Genomic DNA, 19844 nt, shown 5'->3' on the forward strand with positions numbered 1-19844 from the left:
TGTTTAATTGCGACGAAACAGGCCTGTTTAGGAAGAAAATGCCAAGCAAGACCTACATTACTCAGGAGGAAAAGGCACTACCAGGACATAAGCCTATGAAAGACAGGCTTACTCTTTTTATGTGTGCTAATGCTAGTGGTGATTGCAAAGTGAAGCCTTTATTGCTGTATCACTCTGAAACTCCCAGAGCGTTCAGGCAAAACAATGTCCTCAAGGCTAATTTGTGTGCTGTGGAGGGCAAACAGTAAGCCATGGGTCACTATGGACTTTTTCTATGACTGGTTACACCATGCATTTGCTCCCACTGTGAAAAATTATGTAATGGAAAAGAAATTGGACCTTAAGTGCCTCCTGGTATTAGACAATGCTCCTGGTCATCCTTCAGACTTGGCAGAGCAACTTTCTGGGAATATGAGCTTCATTAAGGTCAAGTTTTTGCCTCCTAATACCACTCCTCTCCTGCAGCCCATGGACCAGCAGGTCATTTCAAACTTCAAAAAACTCTACACAAAAGCTATGTTTCAAAAGAGAGTTTTGGAAAGATCTCTTTAGTATCCTCAGTTGTGTAAACCTTATAGGTAAGGCTTGGGAGAGAGCGACTAAGAGGACCTTGAACTCTGCTTGGAAGAAACTGTGGCCACAATGTGTAGAAGAAAGGGATTTTGAAGGGTTTGGGGCTAACCCTGAGAAGCATATGCCAGTTGTGGAATCCATTGTGGCATTGGGGAAGTCCTTGGGGTTGGAGGCTAGTAGGGAGGATGTGGAAGAGTTGGTGGAGGAAGACAATGAAGAACAAACCACTGATGTGCTGCAAGATCATCTTCAACAGCCAGAGGCCAGACCTGAGGAAACTGCTTCAGAGGAGGGGAGAGAGAAACTTAGGAAGTTGCCTACTTCAAAGATTAAGGAAATGTGTGCAAAGTGGGTTGAACTGCAAACCTTTACAGATAAAAATCACCCTGACACAGCTACTGCAAGCCGTGTTGGCAACCTGTACAATGACAATGTTATGGCCCATTTTAGGAAAGTCTTAAAGGAACGGGAGGTACAGAGCTCTATGGACAGATTTGTTGTGCGACAGAGATCCAGTGACTCTCAAGCTGGTCCTAGTGGCATTAAAAGAAGAAGGGAAGTAACCCCAGAAAAGGACTTGCTACCTCAAGTCCTAATGGAAGGGGATTCCCCTTCTAAACAATAACTTCCACACTCTCCCCTCCTCCTATCCCATCAATCATCACCAGATCTTCAATAAAGGTAAGTGTCATGTATTCTATTCTTCGTATAGTAGTAATTGTGCATGTCTTTTTCAGTTTGTGTGTATTAAAATTAATATTTCATGTGGTAAAAAAAATTTTTTCATACCTTGGGGTGTCAGGAACGGCTTAATTTGATTTCTATTATTTCTTATGGGGAAAATTAATTCGGCTAACGATAATTTTGACTTACGATGAGCTCTCAGGAACAGATTAATATCGTAAGGCGGGGGTCCACTGTATATCATGTTCCTATGTTATTAATATTGTTTATTATGTCATATTAGATGAATAGATAAATAAGCTGTAGAGTTGATATTAGCGAAATACTGAAGTATTCTGTCATGCCTAGAATTCCTCTGGAATGGGTTAATGCCATTTCAGTTAATTTATTGGGGAAAACTGACTCATCATACGAGCAAAGCTGGATATGAGGAAGGTCAAAGAACAGATTAAACTCCTAAGCTGAGGTTCCACTGTATTGTGAAAGCATATGTTGCAGTTTTTTAACTGCAGTATCAGCACGCATCTGGCAAGACAGCAATGGAGTGTGCGATGATGAGTATTTCTTTTTTTTCGGGTCACCCTGCCTCGGTGGGAAACAGCCGATATATTAAAAAAATTGTGAAGAAGTATTTGTATCATAAGAATAAGAGCTTATACAATATTTTTCATTACTTAGTTTGGCTTCCTCCCCCAGTCTATTCACTTCATCTACTGGCCCAAGTACTGACATTTTTGTACTCATACTTAGAGGTGCAAGGGTAATTAAGATCAGTGTAGTACTGAGTGAATGTTTTCTTACTAGTACACCCATAGTGCTTCCAAGCTTTGATGGCTGTGTATTCATCAGGTAGTGAGCACTTAGCTGAGCTGCAGTTATGTAACAATGTATGAGACCAACAAGACTTCACCTAGTTCTCCAATTTGAATGAAGCCATTTATAATGAACTTGAAATTATACAGAAAAACATATAATGAACTTCAATATTCATGAAGATGACACTAGTAAATTATATGGTATGCATGACTGACTTCATATGGATACAAACAAACAATTAAAAGAATTTTAAAACAAATTAAAAATTTTACTGAATTATAATAATCGAAATATGGCATGAACAACTTACATAGTTAAGTATAATGATGACCATAAGGTTGAGGCAAGCAGCAGTCAAGGAGGTGACCATCTTAGCATTTCGTCTGAAGAGGTCTGATTCTGTTTGGTGCATGGCTATTACCACAGCCATGCGATAAAGGATCACACTGAACATTGCTGCTATCACAATACACAGCTATAGGAAGAAACAGATATTGTACATGGTTATGATTTCAAAAAATAAGTTAAAACTACTATACAGTGTATCATATACAGTTGATGCTTTGACTGTCGCAAGCCCATTTCTGAAACTGTCATTCTATGTTGAAAAATCTTTTGAAAAAAAAAATTTCTTATGAAATTATAGAGAATCTTTTTCCGATGGTAATGACACCAAAAGTACAAATTTTGATCGAAAACTTACGGAACTATGCTCCTACGAAGTTAGTGATCTCGGGGATATATACGCATCGGCAATTTCGCCGACTTTAAACCCTATTTTCAGCCAATTCCATTGTTCCAGTCGACCAAACTCATAGCTATTTCTTTAGAACTCCATTTTTTCTATCAATTGAGTACAAGAAACCGCCCATTTACCGATTTCAACTACCCAATAAAGTGGTCAGAAATTGACAATTTGGCCAATTTCATGCAAATTAAAAAAAATGCCAATTTCAAAATAGGGTCCAGAATAAACAATGCAAACATTCTTGGCACTAAAATAACATATCCTCTGTTCATTAATCATGTCTCCAGGCCCCTCTTATATTACTCTTGCTTTATAATATCAGTGCACTATTGAAAGAATATTAAACTCCCCAGTTGATGTGTATTGGATGTGTGGTGTGATTTGCTTACTCTTGAACATTGGTAAAAATCGAACATTTCCACTACTTTGAGCTCAATTTCAAGGTTGTTTTCATCGTGAAACTAATCCAAATCATCTCTATTTCTATAATATGTTTTCCATTCTATCAAATGAGACCAAGAAAATGAGAATACAACCATAAATGCTTTACGAAAATACACCTCAAAGTCGGTGTTTTAACCCCTAAATGGTCCAAACATATATATACGTTCTCTCCTCCAGTGCCCCGAATATTTTGAAAAATAAAAATTTTTTTATTGAAATACACAGAAAAATTTTCTAAGTGTAATAGGATGAAAATAAAAAGTTGGCACTAAGGGGTTAATCGTCCAATTTTTTGCGCGCTTTAAAAAAAAAATTGAAAAATTATGGAAACTGAGTTATTCATGTAGAAAAATAGCTTAACTCTTTGGCAACACAATGGTACAATAATCAATGTTCTACGACATTTCTACAAGAAATTATAGTAATTTATATCAGGTATGGTGACAACGATGTGGGTAGCACGTCTGCTCACAGCCCATATATTTTTTTGAATTTTTTCCTTGTTTTTTATCGCTTTTTCTTGCATTATTCTTTCTAATATAATAATTGACTATTTGGCATCATAAAAAAGTAGGCGGAGCTTATATGTAGACTTCTAGCCAATCAGGAACCATCTGGGAACACCGGCAGTATTCCCACTCCAGAGAGAGCCAGGAGAAATCACTTCATTATTACGCTTATATCAACTCTACAGCTTATTTATCTATCAGAATTGATCTAATATGATATAATAAACACTAAATAACATACAAACATGTTATACACTCTAGACTGAATAAAATAGGCCATAATATGGCGAGAGTCCACCAGCAATATTTCGATATAAAAGCGTTACTCCTCGTCTCCATGTCATATTCTTTGGCCTTCAGTGATAGAAAATGGTGTTTTGAAGAGGATAACTGCACTAGAACACCAATTTACTAAGAAACCCACTGAAACGTGATTTTCGCGAATTTTTTTTTTTTTCGAGATGGCGGGCCTTTATTACAGTATGCCTTTATTACGGTATGCCCTTATTACTTAATTAAGTGGAATAATATTCACAGAAATTGTAAAATAATGATTTCTCTAATTTCTGACGGTACATTTTTGGAAATATATTCCAAATATTTTGGGATTTATGTGGGAGTAAAGGGCAAATTTTATGCAACATTCCAAGAACTAACAAACTTCATTTTTTGTGAAATAAAGATATTTAGAGGAAAGGAAACCATGAGAAATTCGTATAAGCATTGTTCTCTCGGCACCAAGTGTCCAAACAACCTTACGTCATCCCATATAGGAATACCTTCCTGCCAAAGGGCATTTTCAGTAAATCAGTCCTTTCTCAGTCTTTTCTCAGTTGTTGTTTGAGATATCTTATTGACAAATATTTACAGGAACTAGAGAAAATACATTGTCTTGTGCACCAAAACTGAAGAAATCTGCCGGTAAACAAAAAAGCAACAATTAATTGGATGATTAACCCCTTATTATGCTCACCTGACAGCAACATTGAGTCCTACTGCTTGAGGAAGTGTTGCTGATATAACATTTTTTCTCATTTTTATATTATTTTATATAATTTTTATGTTCTGATAATTATAATTTATTGTACAGGTCCTCCATCACAAATCCGGCATCATTGGGACCTGTAGTGTGCCAGATTACTGAGTTTGCCGGATTTCAGAGTGGTTAGGTCAGAATACACTAAGAGGAAAACAGCACCAAGGCCAGCAAGAAAACACCGAAAAATCAACTATTCAACAAGTGTAGCCAGGAGGACGCCGGCCCAGCAACCACCCCACTCACCACCGCTCAAGGCGACACCACAACAATAACAACAAACATGGCTGCCACCAGCCCATCCTCCCCTCTCTTCCCCGGATTCAACCTACCAAGTAGTCTCTCAGGTATGACCAACGATCCAGATACCCTAAAAACATTCATCTCCAATTTAGTTATTGAAAATATGAATCTTCGAGAGACGCTAACAAAACAAGACACCAGGATGACACAACTCGAGAACAAAATCCTCAGTCTTGAACAAAAGTTATCAACACCAGGAATGACTAACTGTGACAAGACCATCCAAGCAGTCATAGATAGCCATACCCAACAAATAATATCTCTTAATACAAAGGATGAAGAAGCAGTAAAAGAATGGAAGAACAACTTAGATAACCAGTTCAGTGACTACTTTGCTCTCCAAGAAGATAAAACTGAGCAAGATAAACTATCGGACACAGTAATAGTTAACAGTCCACTTTTTCCCAGTGATATGAACCAAACAAATAGTAAAGAAATTACTCTGCAGATCATAAAGGACCAAACAAGTGTTATTGTACCAGAGTCAGAAATAAAAGAAGCCAGGTTACTAGGATCCCATGGTAGAAAAAGTGTTATGCTTAGATTCCACTCACATGACAGGAAAAAAGACTTAATTATTGCATCTATTAAAGTAAAGAAAGAGGTATACATAAACGAGTGTCTTACCAAAAAACGTCAGAACCTCCTTTATAGAGTCAGAAAACTTAAGCGGGAGAATAATGACACAATACACCAATGCTTCACACGAGATGGGAAAATTCTTGTTAGGAAAACAAATGTAGGTCAACTGTACACAATAACGAACGAGAATGATCTATCACGATTTCTCAGGGATACTAATCTTACAGAGAATAACTAAACAATGTCCAACCTAAAAGCCTACGTAGTGTAGTGAATGTTTTGCTCCATTATTATTCAAATTTCATTGTACAATCTCTTAGTAATTAAATAATCAACTACCTCATTTTGTGATTTTACTAGTAAGCATAAGTCACCTTATGTAATTTTCTTATTTACTATTGTTTGCTTAAACATTAGCTGAATTGATACTTTCTCTGTCCATATTATTACCTCATATTTTTTTTAAATACTATCAATTGATATTACTTACTAAAATTAATAATTATCATTTTTACTATAATTTCAATTTACTCTTAACATTTTTGACATTTAACCCTTTCAGGGTCCGTCCCGTAGATCTACGGCTTTACGTTCAGGGTCCAAACCGTAGATCTACGCCATGAGCTCAGCTCACTCTGATAAACTGTGAGTGGTACATTTGGGCCTAGATATGAGAGAATACATCTATGTGGTATGTGTGCACCACATAAAACAGATCCTGCAGCACACTGTGTATAATGAGAGAAAAAAAATGAAATCATGATTTTTCGATTAAAACAGCAACTTTGCAGTGTTTTTTCGTATGTTTTTTATAGTTGTATTTGCGATTTCTTGATCTCATTTGATAGAATGGAAGACATATTACAGAAATAGAGATGATTTTGATTGGTTTTAGCACTGGAAATGGCTTGAAACTGAGCTCAAAGTAGCAGAAATGTTAAATTTTTGCCGATATTCAAGAGTAAACAAACGACCTCACACGTCTAATACACACCAGCTGGTGGGTCTAATATACATTCACAAATATGGTGATGATATTTATACAATTATTACAGTATTGCATAACAGTAAATCTTCTATTTTTTGGTGTGAATAAAAATTCATTATGTGAATAAAAAATCAAAATGGAATTTATTTGTAAAGCCTCAAAACATAACTAATGAACAGAGGAAATGTTAGTTTAGTGCCAGGAATGCCTACATTGTTCATTCTGGACCCTATTTTGAAATTGGAATATTTTGAACTTTGTGTTAAATTGGCCAAATTAACAATTTCCGATCACTTTATTTTGTAGTTGAAACAGTTGACTTGGCGATTTCTTGTGCTCAATCGATAGAATAGAAGTAATAGTAGTGAAATAGCTAAGAATTTGGTTGATTGGAATAATGTAATTGGCCTAAAATGGGAGTCAAAGTCGGCAAAATCGCCGATTCGTAAATATCGCTGACACATCAAAATTCGCGAGAGCATAATTTCGTCAATTTTCCACCAAATTTCGTACTTTTTGTTTTATTACCTTCACAAAAAGATTCTCTACGATTTCATAAGAAAAAATAACAAATTTTTTTTTTGAAAATTCTTGGACACTGGTGCGTGACTCCAGATTTGGGCCTTGGACCCTGAAAGGGTTAATAACCATTACTTGTCTAATTACCTTTACCTGTTTTAATACCACATTTACTATCTTAGAGTACTCTTAATTACCTTGTGCTGCCATATAACCTCTAGTATAACTACCAGTTCAATACTGAATGAAATAAACATTACTTTTTCACTTTTTTGTAATAATTATTACTTACTAAAATTTTATTAACCCTTTGACTGTTTCAGGCCCCTCTCTGAAACTGTCATTCTATGTCGCTCAACTTTTGAAAAAAAAAAAAATTATTTTTTCTTATGAAATGATAGAGAATCTTTTCCCGATGGTAATGACACCAAAAGTTCGAAATTTGGTCGAAAACTCGTGGAATTATGCTCCCGCGAAGTTAGCGGTCTCGGCGACATATGCGTATCGGCGATTTCGCCGACTTTGAGCCCTATTTTCAGCCAATTCATTTGTTCCAGTTGACCAAACTCATAGCTATTTCTTTAGAACTCCATTTTATCTATCAGCTGAGTACAAGAAACCTCCCATTTACTAATTTGGACTACCCAATATGGTGGTCAGAAATTGGCAATTTGGCCAATTTCACGCAAAATAAAAAAGATGCCAATTTCAAAATAGGGTCCAGAATAAACAAGGTAGACATTCGTGGCACTAAAATAACATATGCTCTGTTCATTAGTCACATCTCTAGGCCCCTCTTATATTGTTATTGCTTTCTATTTTGATTTTTTATTCATACAAAAAAATACAAAATTTACTGTTATGCAGACGACTGCATTATTGTAAAAATGGTATAAATAATATCAGTGCACTAGTGAAAGAATATTAGACTCCCCAGTTGACGTGTATTGGACGTGTGGTGTGATTTATTTACTCTTGAACATTGGTAAAAATCGAACATTTCCGCTACTTTGAGCTCAGTTTCAAGGTCGTTTTCATCGTAAAAGTAATGAAAATCATCTCTATTTCTGTAATATATTTTCCATTTTATCACCTAAGACCATGAAAACGCGAATACAACGAAAAGTACTATACGAAAATACACCTCAAAGTCGGCGTTTTATTCCAAAAAAACGATCAGAGTTTTTTTTTTCTCATTACGCAATGTGTGCTGCAGGATTTTTTTTATGTGGTGCACACTGACCACACAGACCCATTCTCTCACATGTGGGCCTACCAGCTTTCTCCCACTTGATTTGAAGCCGCTAGAATTATTGAGTATATATACGTCAGAAACATTGGCTCGTAAGACGTATTTATACGTCGAAAACAGTCAAAGGGTTAAACACCATATTTACTACCAGTCAATTTTACTTTTGTACATTAAACATTATTTTATACTTCCCATAACATTTTGTTGCCAAATTTTCAAGTTTGTATATTCAACTCCAACCTTTATATTATCCTTTGTACCTGTGTACCTGTGTACCTGTCTACCATCTTACTATCATATTATAACCAAGACATTACCCTGGTTATTTTTTACTATTATTCTTTTGGTACTTTAATTGTGAATTATATTTTGTCAATTTAAATCTAGTTATACTCCTGATCTTGTCAACAACCTATACCAGACTCTAGTGCAATTGCAAGTACCATTTCAATTTGTATTTTTATATTATAAATTTATATTATAATTCCTACTCTAAGATTGTTTTCATATCTTAGTGACTATATTGTGTGTGCAATTAGTGTATATTTCAATTATATTATTGTTCAAGGCCCTTAATTAACTATCTTTTGCTAACTAGTACCAACTACCTCATATATTTCTTTTTTCTACTTTTTTTATTCTTTTGCTACCTTAACTTGTATATTTTATCTTGTCAATTTAAATCTAGTTATACGTACTCTAATTCTTGTAAACAACTTATATAACACCTTAGTGCAATTACAATTGAGAGTCTTGTGCCTTTTTTATATTATTAGATTAAACTCAGTTGTACTATAGTCAATACCAAATTCATTATATTAGACCATATTGCAATTACTAGTGAGAGACTGGTGCTATTTTTAATTTGTATTGTTATATTATTAGATTAAATCTAGTTGTACTATAGCTCATCCTAGCTCAAAACATAGACTCCACAAAAGTCATTATATTAGACCTTAGTGCAATTATTTGATTACCACTTTATTGTTCACCACAACTTATATTAGTCCCTTTTATATTATAATTTTATATTATAATTCTAACTTTAAAGAATTACCTTTAAAGTACTACCTACTATCATATTCCCAAGCTCCATTATTTGATCATCACTTTATTTGTTCACCACAAATTATTTTAGTCCCTTTTATATTGTCTCCTTTATTTTAGCTTTAAAAAACTACCTTAACTCATTATTTTTACATTTGTTAAATAATTCAGGTGCTATTTTTTTAGCTTTAGAATATTTACTTTGTTTTATACTTAATTCTAACTATAGATTCACTACAAATCTTATGATTACAAGCATTGATCCTGATACCAACCTCTTATTTAATGACTTAAATGATTCAAACAGTTACTGTAATTACTACACAGCAGAACAATCAAAGGCACTTCTCAGAGCCAACAACAACATAACTATCTTTAACTACAATATCAGATCTTTAAGCAAGCATTACGATGACCTCCTAGCATTACTAAATTCCTTACATGCCAATATGTCCATCATTACACTAACTGAAACCTATCTACAGAGTACCACAGTCAAACATTAGCCGTTTTAGTGAAAACCTAGGAAGTACGCATGAACAAAGATCACTTACTACTCTCAGGTGACTTCAATATAAATCTCCTACAAGACCAAGACCCACATGTTACTGAATTCACAAACACTATGAGTAACTGCATGTTGCTACCAACAGTAACAAAACCTACAAGAGTTACAGAGACTAGTGTTTCCCTACTAGACCACATCTGGACCAACACCATATCCCCCTTAAGATCAGGCATAATCACAGATAATATCACAGACCATTACCCTACCTTCCTCATAACAAACCTTGGCAAATTATCCCTAGACACTACTAAAGTCACTTTCAGACTTCACAATGAGGCAGCTATCAATAACTTCACAGCAGCAGTGACAAACATTGACTGGCACACTGAGCTAGAAATCTATACAGATATTGACGAATGTATTAATAATTTTCTAAAAAAGACCCAATACCTCTATAACAAGCACTGCCCTAAAAAAACTAAACAGATGACTGCAAAGAGACTGAACAGTCCCTGGCTAACACCCAGTATCCTCAAATCCATAAATACAAAGCACCTATACGAAAAACAGTACAGAATGGGCCACATAACCAGAGACCAAACAAAACGTTACTCGTCAATCCTAACCAGCCTAATAAGAAGGGCTAAAAAATTGTATTATGAGAACAGATTATCCAACTTACGAGGTGACATAAAAAAGACCTGGAAAACCCTATCAGAAATACTAGGAACAAAAAAGATAACACGAAATAGCGAAATTGAATTAACAAAACCAGATGAACCCCAATTCCCACCTACTGAAACAGCAAACAGACTCAATGATTTCTTCTCCACTATAGGAAAAAACCTTGCCAATAAAATCCCAAGCTCAGATACCCCACCCAATGACTACCTCACTGGCAACTACCCGAACACAGTGTTCCTAGCTCCGACTAACCCAACTGAAGTCTCCCTTATTATCAACAAACTAAAAAACAAGACAGGAGATTTAAATACCTTACCACCCCTTATATACAAAAAAGTGTCACAGGTGCTATCACCAATCATTGCAACACTCTTTAACAAATCCATTGAATCCTCTACCTTTCCTACAGTTCTCAAAATAGCAAGGGTCACCCTGATCCATAAAGGAGGAGACCACACAGACTTGAATAACTATAGGCCAATATCCAACTTACACCATCTCTCTAAAATATTTGAAAGATTAATTCATAAGCGTATCTATTCCTACCTCATCTCCCACAACATTCTCAACCCCTGTCAATTTGGGTTCAGGCCTAATAAAAATACTAATGATGCTATTATCCACATGCTAGAACATATTTATACAGCAATAGAGAAAAAAGAAGTCCCACTGGGGATCTTCATTGACTTACGTAAAGCTTTCGATACAGCTGACCACGACTTGCTCCACATAAAATTGTCGCACTATGGTATAAGAGGGCACTCCCTCAACTACCTAAAGTCATACCTCAGCAACAGACGCCAATATGTGTACACAAATGGGCAAACTCTTCTGCACAGCCAATTACAGTTGGTGTCCCACAGGGAAGTGTCCTAGGCCCTCTTCTCTTTCTCATATACATAAATGACCTACCAAATGCATCGCAACTACTCAAACCCACACTATTTGCAGATGACACTACATACGTCTACTCTCACCCGAGCCCAGTCATGCTAGCCAATACTGTAAATACCGAATTACAGAAAATATCAACCTGGATGAGGACCAACAAACTTACTCTAAACATTGACAAAACCTACTACATTCAGTTTGGTAACAGAGCTGCAGATGTGTCTCTTAACATAATGATAAATGGATCACCTATCACAAAACTCACAGAGGGAAAATTCCTAGGAATCCACCTTGATAATAGACTCAAATTTCAAACACATATACAACAAATTTCCAAAAAAATTTCCAAGACCGTAGGCATACTATCGAAGATACGGTACTATGTTCCACAGTCAGCCCTCCTGGCCCTATATCACTCACTTATTTACCCCTATCTCACCTATGGAATTTGTGCATGGGGCTCAACAACAATAAACCATCTCAGACCACTAATCACCCAACAAAAGGCTGCAGTCAGAATGATAACAAATTCCCACTACAGACAGCACACTCCACCAATATTCAAAACTCTAAACCTACTCACAATACAAAACATCCATACTTATTACTTATACTGCATCTACTACATACATAGAACACTTAACTCTGACATAAACCCTCCCCTCAAACATCTCCTTACCAACCTCAACAGAACACATGACCATAACACAAGGCACAGATCACTCTTTGATGTTCCTCGTGTCCATCTCATGCTATGCAAAAACTCAATGCACATAAAAGGCCCTAAAATCTGGAATTCATTACCTGTGAATATAAAAGAAACACTGTCTGTTTATAAATTCAAGTCTCTTCTCAAAAATCACTTACTCACCCACAACTAAATAAATACTGAATAATTGTATCTCATAAATTGTATCTCATATGCATATGTATCTTATTATTGTATCTCATAAATGTCAACCTGTGATCCAATCAAACTTTGTTACTATTTAACTTCATTACCTAACAGAATACTCCATTCTACTGATTACACAGCAACACAGTAAATGACCATATGACCTGTCTTTGTAATACTCATTTGTACTAAATTGTTATCTGTTTTACAATAATTTTTGTACCACTGAATATATCATTGCTTAGTTAATCTTAAGTTAATTTTAAGCCTGCCCATAATGCTCTGCATACAAGGGGCTTTGGCATGTTGCACTTTAAAAATTGTATTCCTTGTACTTCTCTGTATCATGTTCAAATTAATAAATAAATAAATAAATAAATAAATATTCATTGGAACCATGGCTAGGGCTAAAAGTAAGCAGGTTAAAACATTAAATGGAGAAAAAGAAATTGGAATGACTTATGCAGCAAGTAGCGCCACCAAACAGTACCAGCAGGTTGGTGTGGCGACCCTGGAAATTTGAAATTATGCTAGCCAAAATTAGTGCCGAATAACTGAAGGAACCGAATAACTGATTGCCGGATTTGTGATGGCAGACCTTATTTCTTGGCATTTCATAACCAATCTTTGTTCTGGCACTAATATTAGGTACTGAAATTGTACTCCAATCACAAACACATTGACAGGTGGACATTTACACCTGCCTTGGTCAATTACTTTTGTCTAGGAATATATACAAAGTATTTATAGGTCCCAGCAATGTTTTGGATACACAGGAGTATAGAAAAAGAAAAAGGAAGGAGGAGGAGGAAGAAGGCAGAAGCTCCCTTGAAGCAATGTGACAAGCATCTGGGAGGGCAGTGATGAGATATGGGATGACATTTGATGGGCACCAGTGAGGGTGCAGAGATAAGATGAGATGGTGCAGAGATGAGATAATGCAAAGATAAGAGGAGATAAGCTATGGCATTTGATGGGCACCAGCAAGGGTGCAGAGATAAGGGATGACATTTGATGAGCTCGTATCTGTCTCTGATTATCTGTCTCTCTGTCTTGTCTTTCTGTCTGCTTGTCTGTCTGTCTCAGAGAGAGCCACTGTGAACCAACAGGTATTCATATGCATTATATCTAGAAGCACAGTATAGCACATAGGATTTTTTACGTTATCCCAGGTAATTTACTCTATGTATAATTGTATTTGTGCGTACCTGTGAAACAGGTAAAGAGATAGAGAGACAGAGACAGATAGACAGAGACATAGGCAGAGACAGACAGAGATAGACCCTAAACTTGGGGTTAACATCACTTTCCTCTTAAAAGGGGAGTGTTAATATGACATTACATCAATGAATCCTTGGTGTTTGCTGCACTGTATGCTCGAGCTGGCGCTCAATTTAACTGGCACTCCCACAAGGTACTAAGTGGTCCTAGATTTTTTTTAACCCTTGGAGGGTCGACAGGCCCTCTCCAAGACTCGTTCTCAGGGTCGGCCAAATTTCAAAAAAAAAAATTATTTTTTCTTGTGAAAAGATAGAGAATCTTTTCCCAATCATAATGACACCAAAAATATTAAATTTGATGGAAAACTTACGGAATTATGGTCTCGCGAAATTAGCGGTCTCGGCGATGTTTACGCATCGGCGATTTTGCCCACTTTGAGCCCTATTTTCGGCCAATTCCACTGTACTAGTCGACAAAGAACATGAATATTTCGCTAGAACTCCATTTTTCCTATCGAATGAGTGCAAGAAACCACCCATTTACCAATTTCAACTATCCAGTACAGTGGTCAGAATTTAGCAATTTTGCCAATTTCACACAAATTTCAAAAGATGCCAATTTCTGAATAGGGTCCAGAATAAACAAGAAAGACATTCCTGGCACTAAAATGACATTTCCTCTGTTCATTAGTCACGTCCTGAGGCCCCTCTTACATTCTTTTGCTTTCCACTTTGAATTTTTATTCTCACAAAAAATAGAAGATTTACTGTTATGCAGACTACTGCATTAGTGTAAAAAATGGTATAAATAATATTGGCACACTTGCAAAAGAACATTAGACTCACCAGTTGACGTGTATTGGACGCTTGGCAAGATTTGTTTACTTTTGAACTTCGGTAAAAATTGAACATTTCTGCTACTTTGAGCTCAATTTCAAGGTGCTTTTCATTGTAAAACCAGTCAAAATCATCTCCATTTCTGTAATATATCTTCCATTCTATAAAATGAGACCAAGAAAACTAGAATACAACACTAAATGCCATACGAAAATACAGTGCAAGGTCGCTGTTTTATTCCAAAAAAAACGGTCGAAGTTTTTTTTTCTCATTATGCACTGTGTGCTGCAGGATTTTTTTTATACTGTGCACACTGACCACATAGACCCATTCTTTCATATGTAGGCCTACCAGCTTTCTCCCACTAGATTTGAGGGCGCTAGAATTTAGGCGTACAGTGGACCCTCAACCAGCGATATTAATCCGTCCCTGAGAGCTCATCGTTAGTCAAAATTATCGTTAGTCAAGTTAATTTTCCCCATTAGAAATAATGGAAATCAAATTAATCCGTGCAAGACACCCAAAAGTATTAAAAAAAAATTTTTTTACCACATGAAATATTAATTTTAATACACACAAACTGAAGATTACATGCACAGTTACATGACACTTACCTTTATTGAAGATCTGGTGATGATTGATCAGATGGGAGGAGGGGAGAGAGTTGATCTTCTTAGTGTTTAGAAGGGGAATCCCCTTCCATTAGCACCTGAGGCAGCAAGTCTTTTTCTGGGGTTACTTCCCTTGTTCTTTTAATGCCACTAGGACAAGCTTCAGAGTCACTGGACTTCTGTCGCACAACATATCTGTCCATAGATACCTGTACCTCTCGTTCCTTTATGACATTCCTAAAGTGGTTCACAACATTGTCAGTGTACAGGTTGCCAACACGGCTTGCAGTAGCTGTGTCAGGGTGATTTTCATCAAAAAAGGTTTGCACTTCAAGCCACTTTGCACACATTTCCTTTATCTTAGAAGTAGGCAACTTCTTCAATTTCTCTCTCCCCTCCTCCGAAGCAGTTTCCTCAGGTCTGCCCTCTTGCTGTTCAAGATGATCTAGCAGCTCATCAGTGGTTAGTTCTTCACTGTCCTCCACCACCAACTCTTCCACATCCTCCCCACTAACCTCCAACCCCAAGGACTTCCCCAATGCCACAATGGATTCCTCAACTGGCATAGGATTCTCAGGGTTAGCCTCAAACCCTTCAAAATCCCTTTTGTCTACACATTCTGGCCACAGTTTTTTCCAAGCAGAGTTCAATGTCCTCTTAGTCACTTCCTCCCAAGCCTTACCTATAATGTTTACACAATTGAGGATAGTAAAATGATCTTTCCAAAACTCTCTTAGAGTCAGTTGAGTTTCTGAGGTCACTACAAAGCACCTTTCAAACATAGCTTTTGTGTACAGTTTCTTGAAGTTGGAAATAACCTGCTGGTCCATGGGCTGCAGGAGAGGAGTGGTATTAGGAGGCAAAAACTTCACCTTAATGAAGCTCATGTCCCTAGAAAGTCACTCTGCCAAGACTGAAGGATGACCAGGAGCATTGTCTAATACCAGGAGGCACTTAAGGTCCAATTTCTTTTCAATTAGGTAATTTTTCACACTGGGGGCAAATGCATGATGTAACCAGTCATAGAAAAAGTCCCTAGTGACCCATGCCTTTCTGTTTGCCCTCCACAGCACACACAAATTAGCCTTGAGGACATTGTTTTTCCTGAACACTCTGGGAGTTTCAGAGTGATACACCAATAAAGGCTTCACTTTGCAATCACCACTAGCATTGGCACACATCAACAGAGTAAGCCTGTCTTTCATAGGCTTATGTCCTGGGAGTGCCTTTTCCTCCTGAGTAATGTACGTCCTGCTTGGCATTTTCTTCCAAAACAGGCCTGTTTCGTCACAATTAAACACTTGTTCAGGTTTCAGTCCTTCACTGCCTATGTACTCCTTGAAGTCCTGCACATATTTTTCAGCCGATTTGTGGTCCGAACTGGCAACCTCACCATGCCTTATCACACTATGAATGCCACTACGCTTCTTAAATCTCTCAAACCAACCTTTGCTGGCCTTAAATTCACTCACATCACTAGTTGCTGGCATTTTTGTAATTAAATCGTCATGCAACTTCCTAGCCTTTTCACATATGATCGCTTGAGAGATGCTGTCTCCTGCTATCTGTTTCTCGTTTATCCACACCAATAACAGTCTCTCAACATCTTCTATCACTTGCGATCTCAGTTTCGAAAACATAGTTGCACCTTTGGCAAGAACAGCTTCCTTGATTGCCGTTTTCTTGCCCACAATAGTAGCGATGGTTGATTGGGGTTTATTATACAACCTGACCAGCTCAGAGACACGCACTCCACTTTCATACTTAGCAATGATCTCTTTCTTCATCTCCATAGTAATTCTCACCCTTTTTGCTGTAGGGTTGGCACTAGAAGCTTTCTTGGGGCCCATGGTGACTTATTTTGCAGGCGCAATCACTACAAAGGCTGTGATAATATGAAATGTTCCAGTTGTTGTATGTTTGGAAGTGACCATGGTGGCTGGCTGGCTTGTAAACACTGGCACCCAAGGGACAAGTGAGGCGCGCTCAGGCCAAAGTGGACGCGTATGGTACGGAACGAATAGCTCTGGTCGGGTTTTTAAGCGCTAGTTGAGGCAAAATTTTTGCGTTAAAATGTATCGCTAGTCAGATTTATCGTTAGTCGATGCCATCGCTGGTCGCGGGTCCACTGTACTAGTACGTCAAAAGCCCTGGGTCGTAAGCCATAGTAGTACGGCCGAAACCCACATTTGGGGCGCTAGCGGTAAGAATGTATATATACATTTGGACCATTTAGGGGTTAATCCAAAAACATGGTTGGAGTTTTTTTTCTCATTATGCAGTGCACGCTGCAGGATTTTTCTTTATACAGTGCACACTGACTACACAGACCCATTCTCTCACATGTGGGCCTACCAGCTTTCTCCTGCTTGATTTGAAGCCGCTAGAATTATTGAGTACAGGTACCATCCGACTTACGACCAAGCTTGGTTCTGACCAACCAGTCATAAGTCAAAATGGACGTAAGTCAAACCTTTGAAAATTGCCGACATACTGGGTAGGGCATAATATCAAACCTTTCCTATATAAACTACCTACATAGTACTGTAATGTAATGTACAATCATTATTTCATTCTTTTTATAATAATTTACTTTTATTGTTATATTTTAATTATTTATGTACTGTATATAATGTACACATGGTAGTGAACTGTATTGTAAATTTTACATCGCATACAGTATCATATGTTACTGTTATCTTAATGTATTGTCGACACAGTGGAATGGGAGAATATCACTGGTAGTGTCATCCTGCCAGAATGTAGTATAACCCATACCCTAAGTAAAGAGAAACAACTCTGGAACATGTGTAATACGTAGCTGGCCTCCTGGCTGGCTGGGTGGGTGGGTGGGTGGGTGATTGGCTGACTGAATGTGGCTCTCTCTCTCTCTCTCTCTGTATCTCTCTCTCTCTCTCTCTCTCTGTCTGTCTGTCTGTCTCTCTGTCTGTCTGTCTGTCTGTCTGTCTGTCTGTCTCTCTCTCTCTCTCTCTCTCTCTCTCTCTCTCTCTCTCTCTCTCTCTCTCTCTCTCTCTCTCTCTCTCTCTCTCTCTCTCTCTCTCTCACACACACAGGTACACGTAAGTGAAGTTATCATACATAGTATAAATTACCTAGGATAACCCAAAAAATCCAGACAAAGTGCTATACAGTGGATCTGTGCTCCAGTGCCCTAAATTAATAATATTAATAATAATAATAATTATTATTATTATTATTACAATACATATGTACTACTACTAATATTATTATTATTAAACTATAATATAATAATCGTGTCCACTCATTACTTACCTTAAAACATCTGTAGTCTTAATGTAGAGTGAGAGGTGAGTAAACAAGATTAAATGAGCAAACAAGAGAGAGAATGAGAGTGTAGAAGGTTCACGAGTTATGTAAACAAACTAGTTGTTGTTGTTGTTGTTGTTATCAGCCCGGACACGAATGGTTTTTGTTCACTGTCAAGCCGACCAGAAAAACATCTCATATTTGTTAATTTATATGTTTATATGTTATGTAGCATGTTTATTATGTAATTTTGAAAAAAAATCATAGATGGGTTAAGCAAACTGTCTATATTATCGTTTTATACACATTTAATGCGCCTCAGTAATTATTATTGTGTTATTATCATTATTAATATGGCATCTTCAAGGCCAATTACACTCCTTATGAGTGGCTTTGAGACAGACAAGCAGACAGAAAGACAGACACAGGTAGACAGAAAGACAGACACAAGTAGACAGAAAGACAGACACACAGGTTGACAGAAAGACACACAAGTAGACAGAAAGACAGACACACAGGTAGACAGAAGGACACACAGGTAGACAGAAAGACACACACAGGTAGACAGAAAGACAGACACACACAGGTAGACACACACACACAGGTAGACATAGACACACAGGTAGACAGAAAGACAGACACACAGGTAGACAGAAAGACACACAGGTAGACAGACACACAGGTAGACATAAAGACAGACACAGGTAGACATAAAGACAGACACACAGGTAGACAGAAAGACAGACACACAGGTAGACAGAAAGGCAGACACAGGTAGATAGACCCACAGGTAGACAAAGACAGACACACAGGTAGACAGAAAGACAGACACACAGGTAGACAGAAAGACACACAAGTAGACAGAAAGACAGACACACAGGTAGACAGAAAGACAGACACACAGGTAGACAGAAGGACAGACACACAGGTAGACAGAAAGACACACACAGGTAGACATAAAGACAGACACACAGGTAGACAGAAAGATAGACACACAGGTAGACAGAAAGACAGACACAGGTAGATAGACAGACACACAGGTAGACAAAGACAGACACACAGGTAGACAGAAAGACAGACACACAGGTAGACAGACACACAGGTAGACAGAAAGACACACAAGTAGACAGAAAGACAGACACACAGGTAGACAGAAGGACAGACACACAGGTAGACAGAAAGACACACACAGGTAGACAGAAAGACAGACACACACAGGTAGACAGAAAGACAGACACACAGGTAGACAGACACACACAGGTAGACATAGACACACAGGTAGACAGAAAGACAGACACACAGGTAGACAGAAAGACAGACACACAGGTAGACAGACAGACACAGGTAGACATAAAGACAGACACAGGTAGACATAAAGACAGACACACAGGTAGACAGAAAGACAGACA

General features: G+C 37.4%; 1 protein-coding gene across 3 annotated transcripts in view; it reads right to left on the bottom strand.

Annotated features, from left to right (window-relative positions):
• Positions 1 to 19844, bottom strand: part of LOC128694795 (anoctamin-4-like) — a 255375-nt gene that overhangs the window by 209136 nt on the left and 26395 nt on the right. For 2 of the 3 annotated variants that reach the window (XM_070094272.1, XM_070094271.1), the window contains exon 2: positions 2384 to 2548. In XM_070094272.1, the coding sequence (XP_069950373.1) occupies positions 2384 to 2548 (165 nt within the window). Of the gene's footprint in view, positions 1 to 2383; positions 2549 to 18441; positions 18590 to 19844 lie in introns of those variants that run through there. The other variant, XM_070094273.1, reaches the window with a different exon arrangement.

The sequence above is a fragment of the Cherax quadricarinatus genome, chromosome 45 (assembly GCF_038502225.1).
Source record: "Cherax quadricarinatus isolate ZL_2023a chromosome 45, ASM3850222v1, whole genome shotgun sequence".
Taxonomy (NCBI): domain Eukaryota; kingdom Metazoa; phylum Arthropoda; class Malacostraca; order Decapoda; family Parastacidae; genus Cherax; species Cherax quadricarinatus.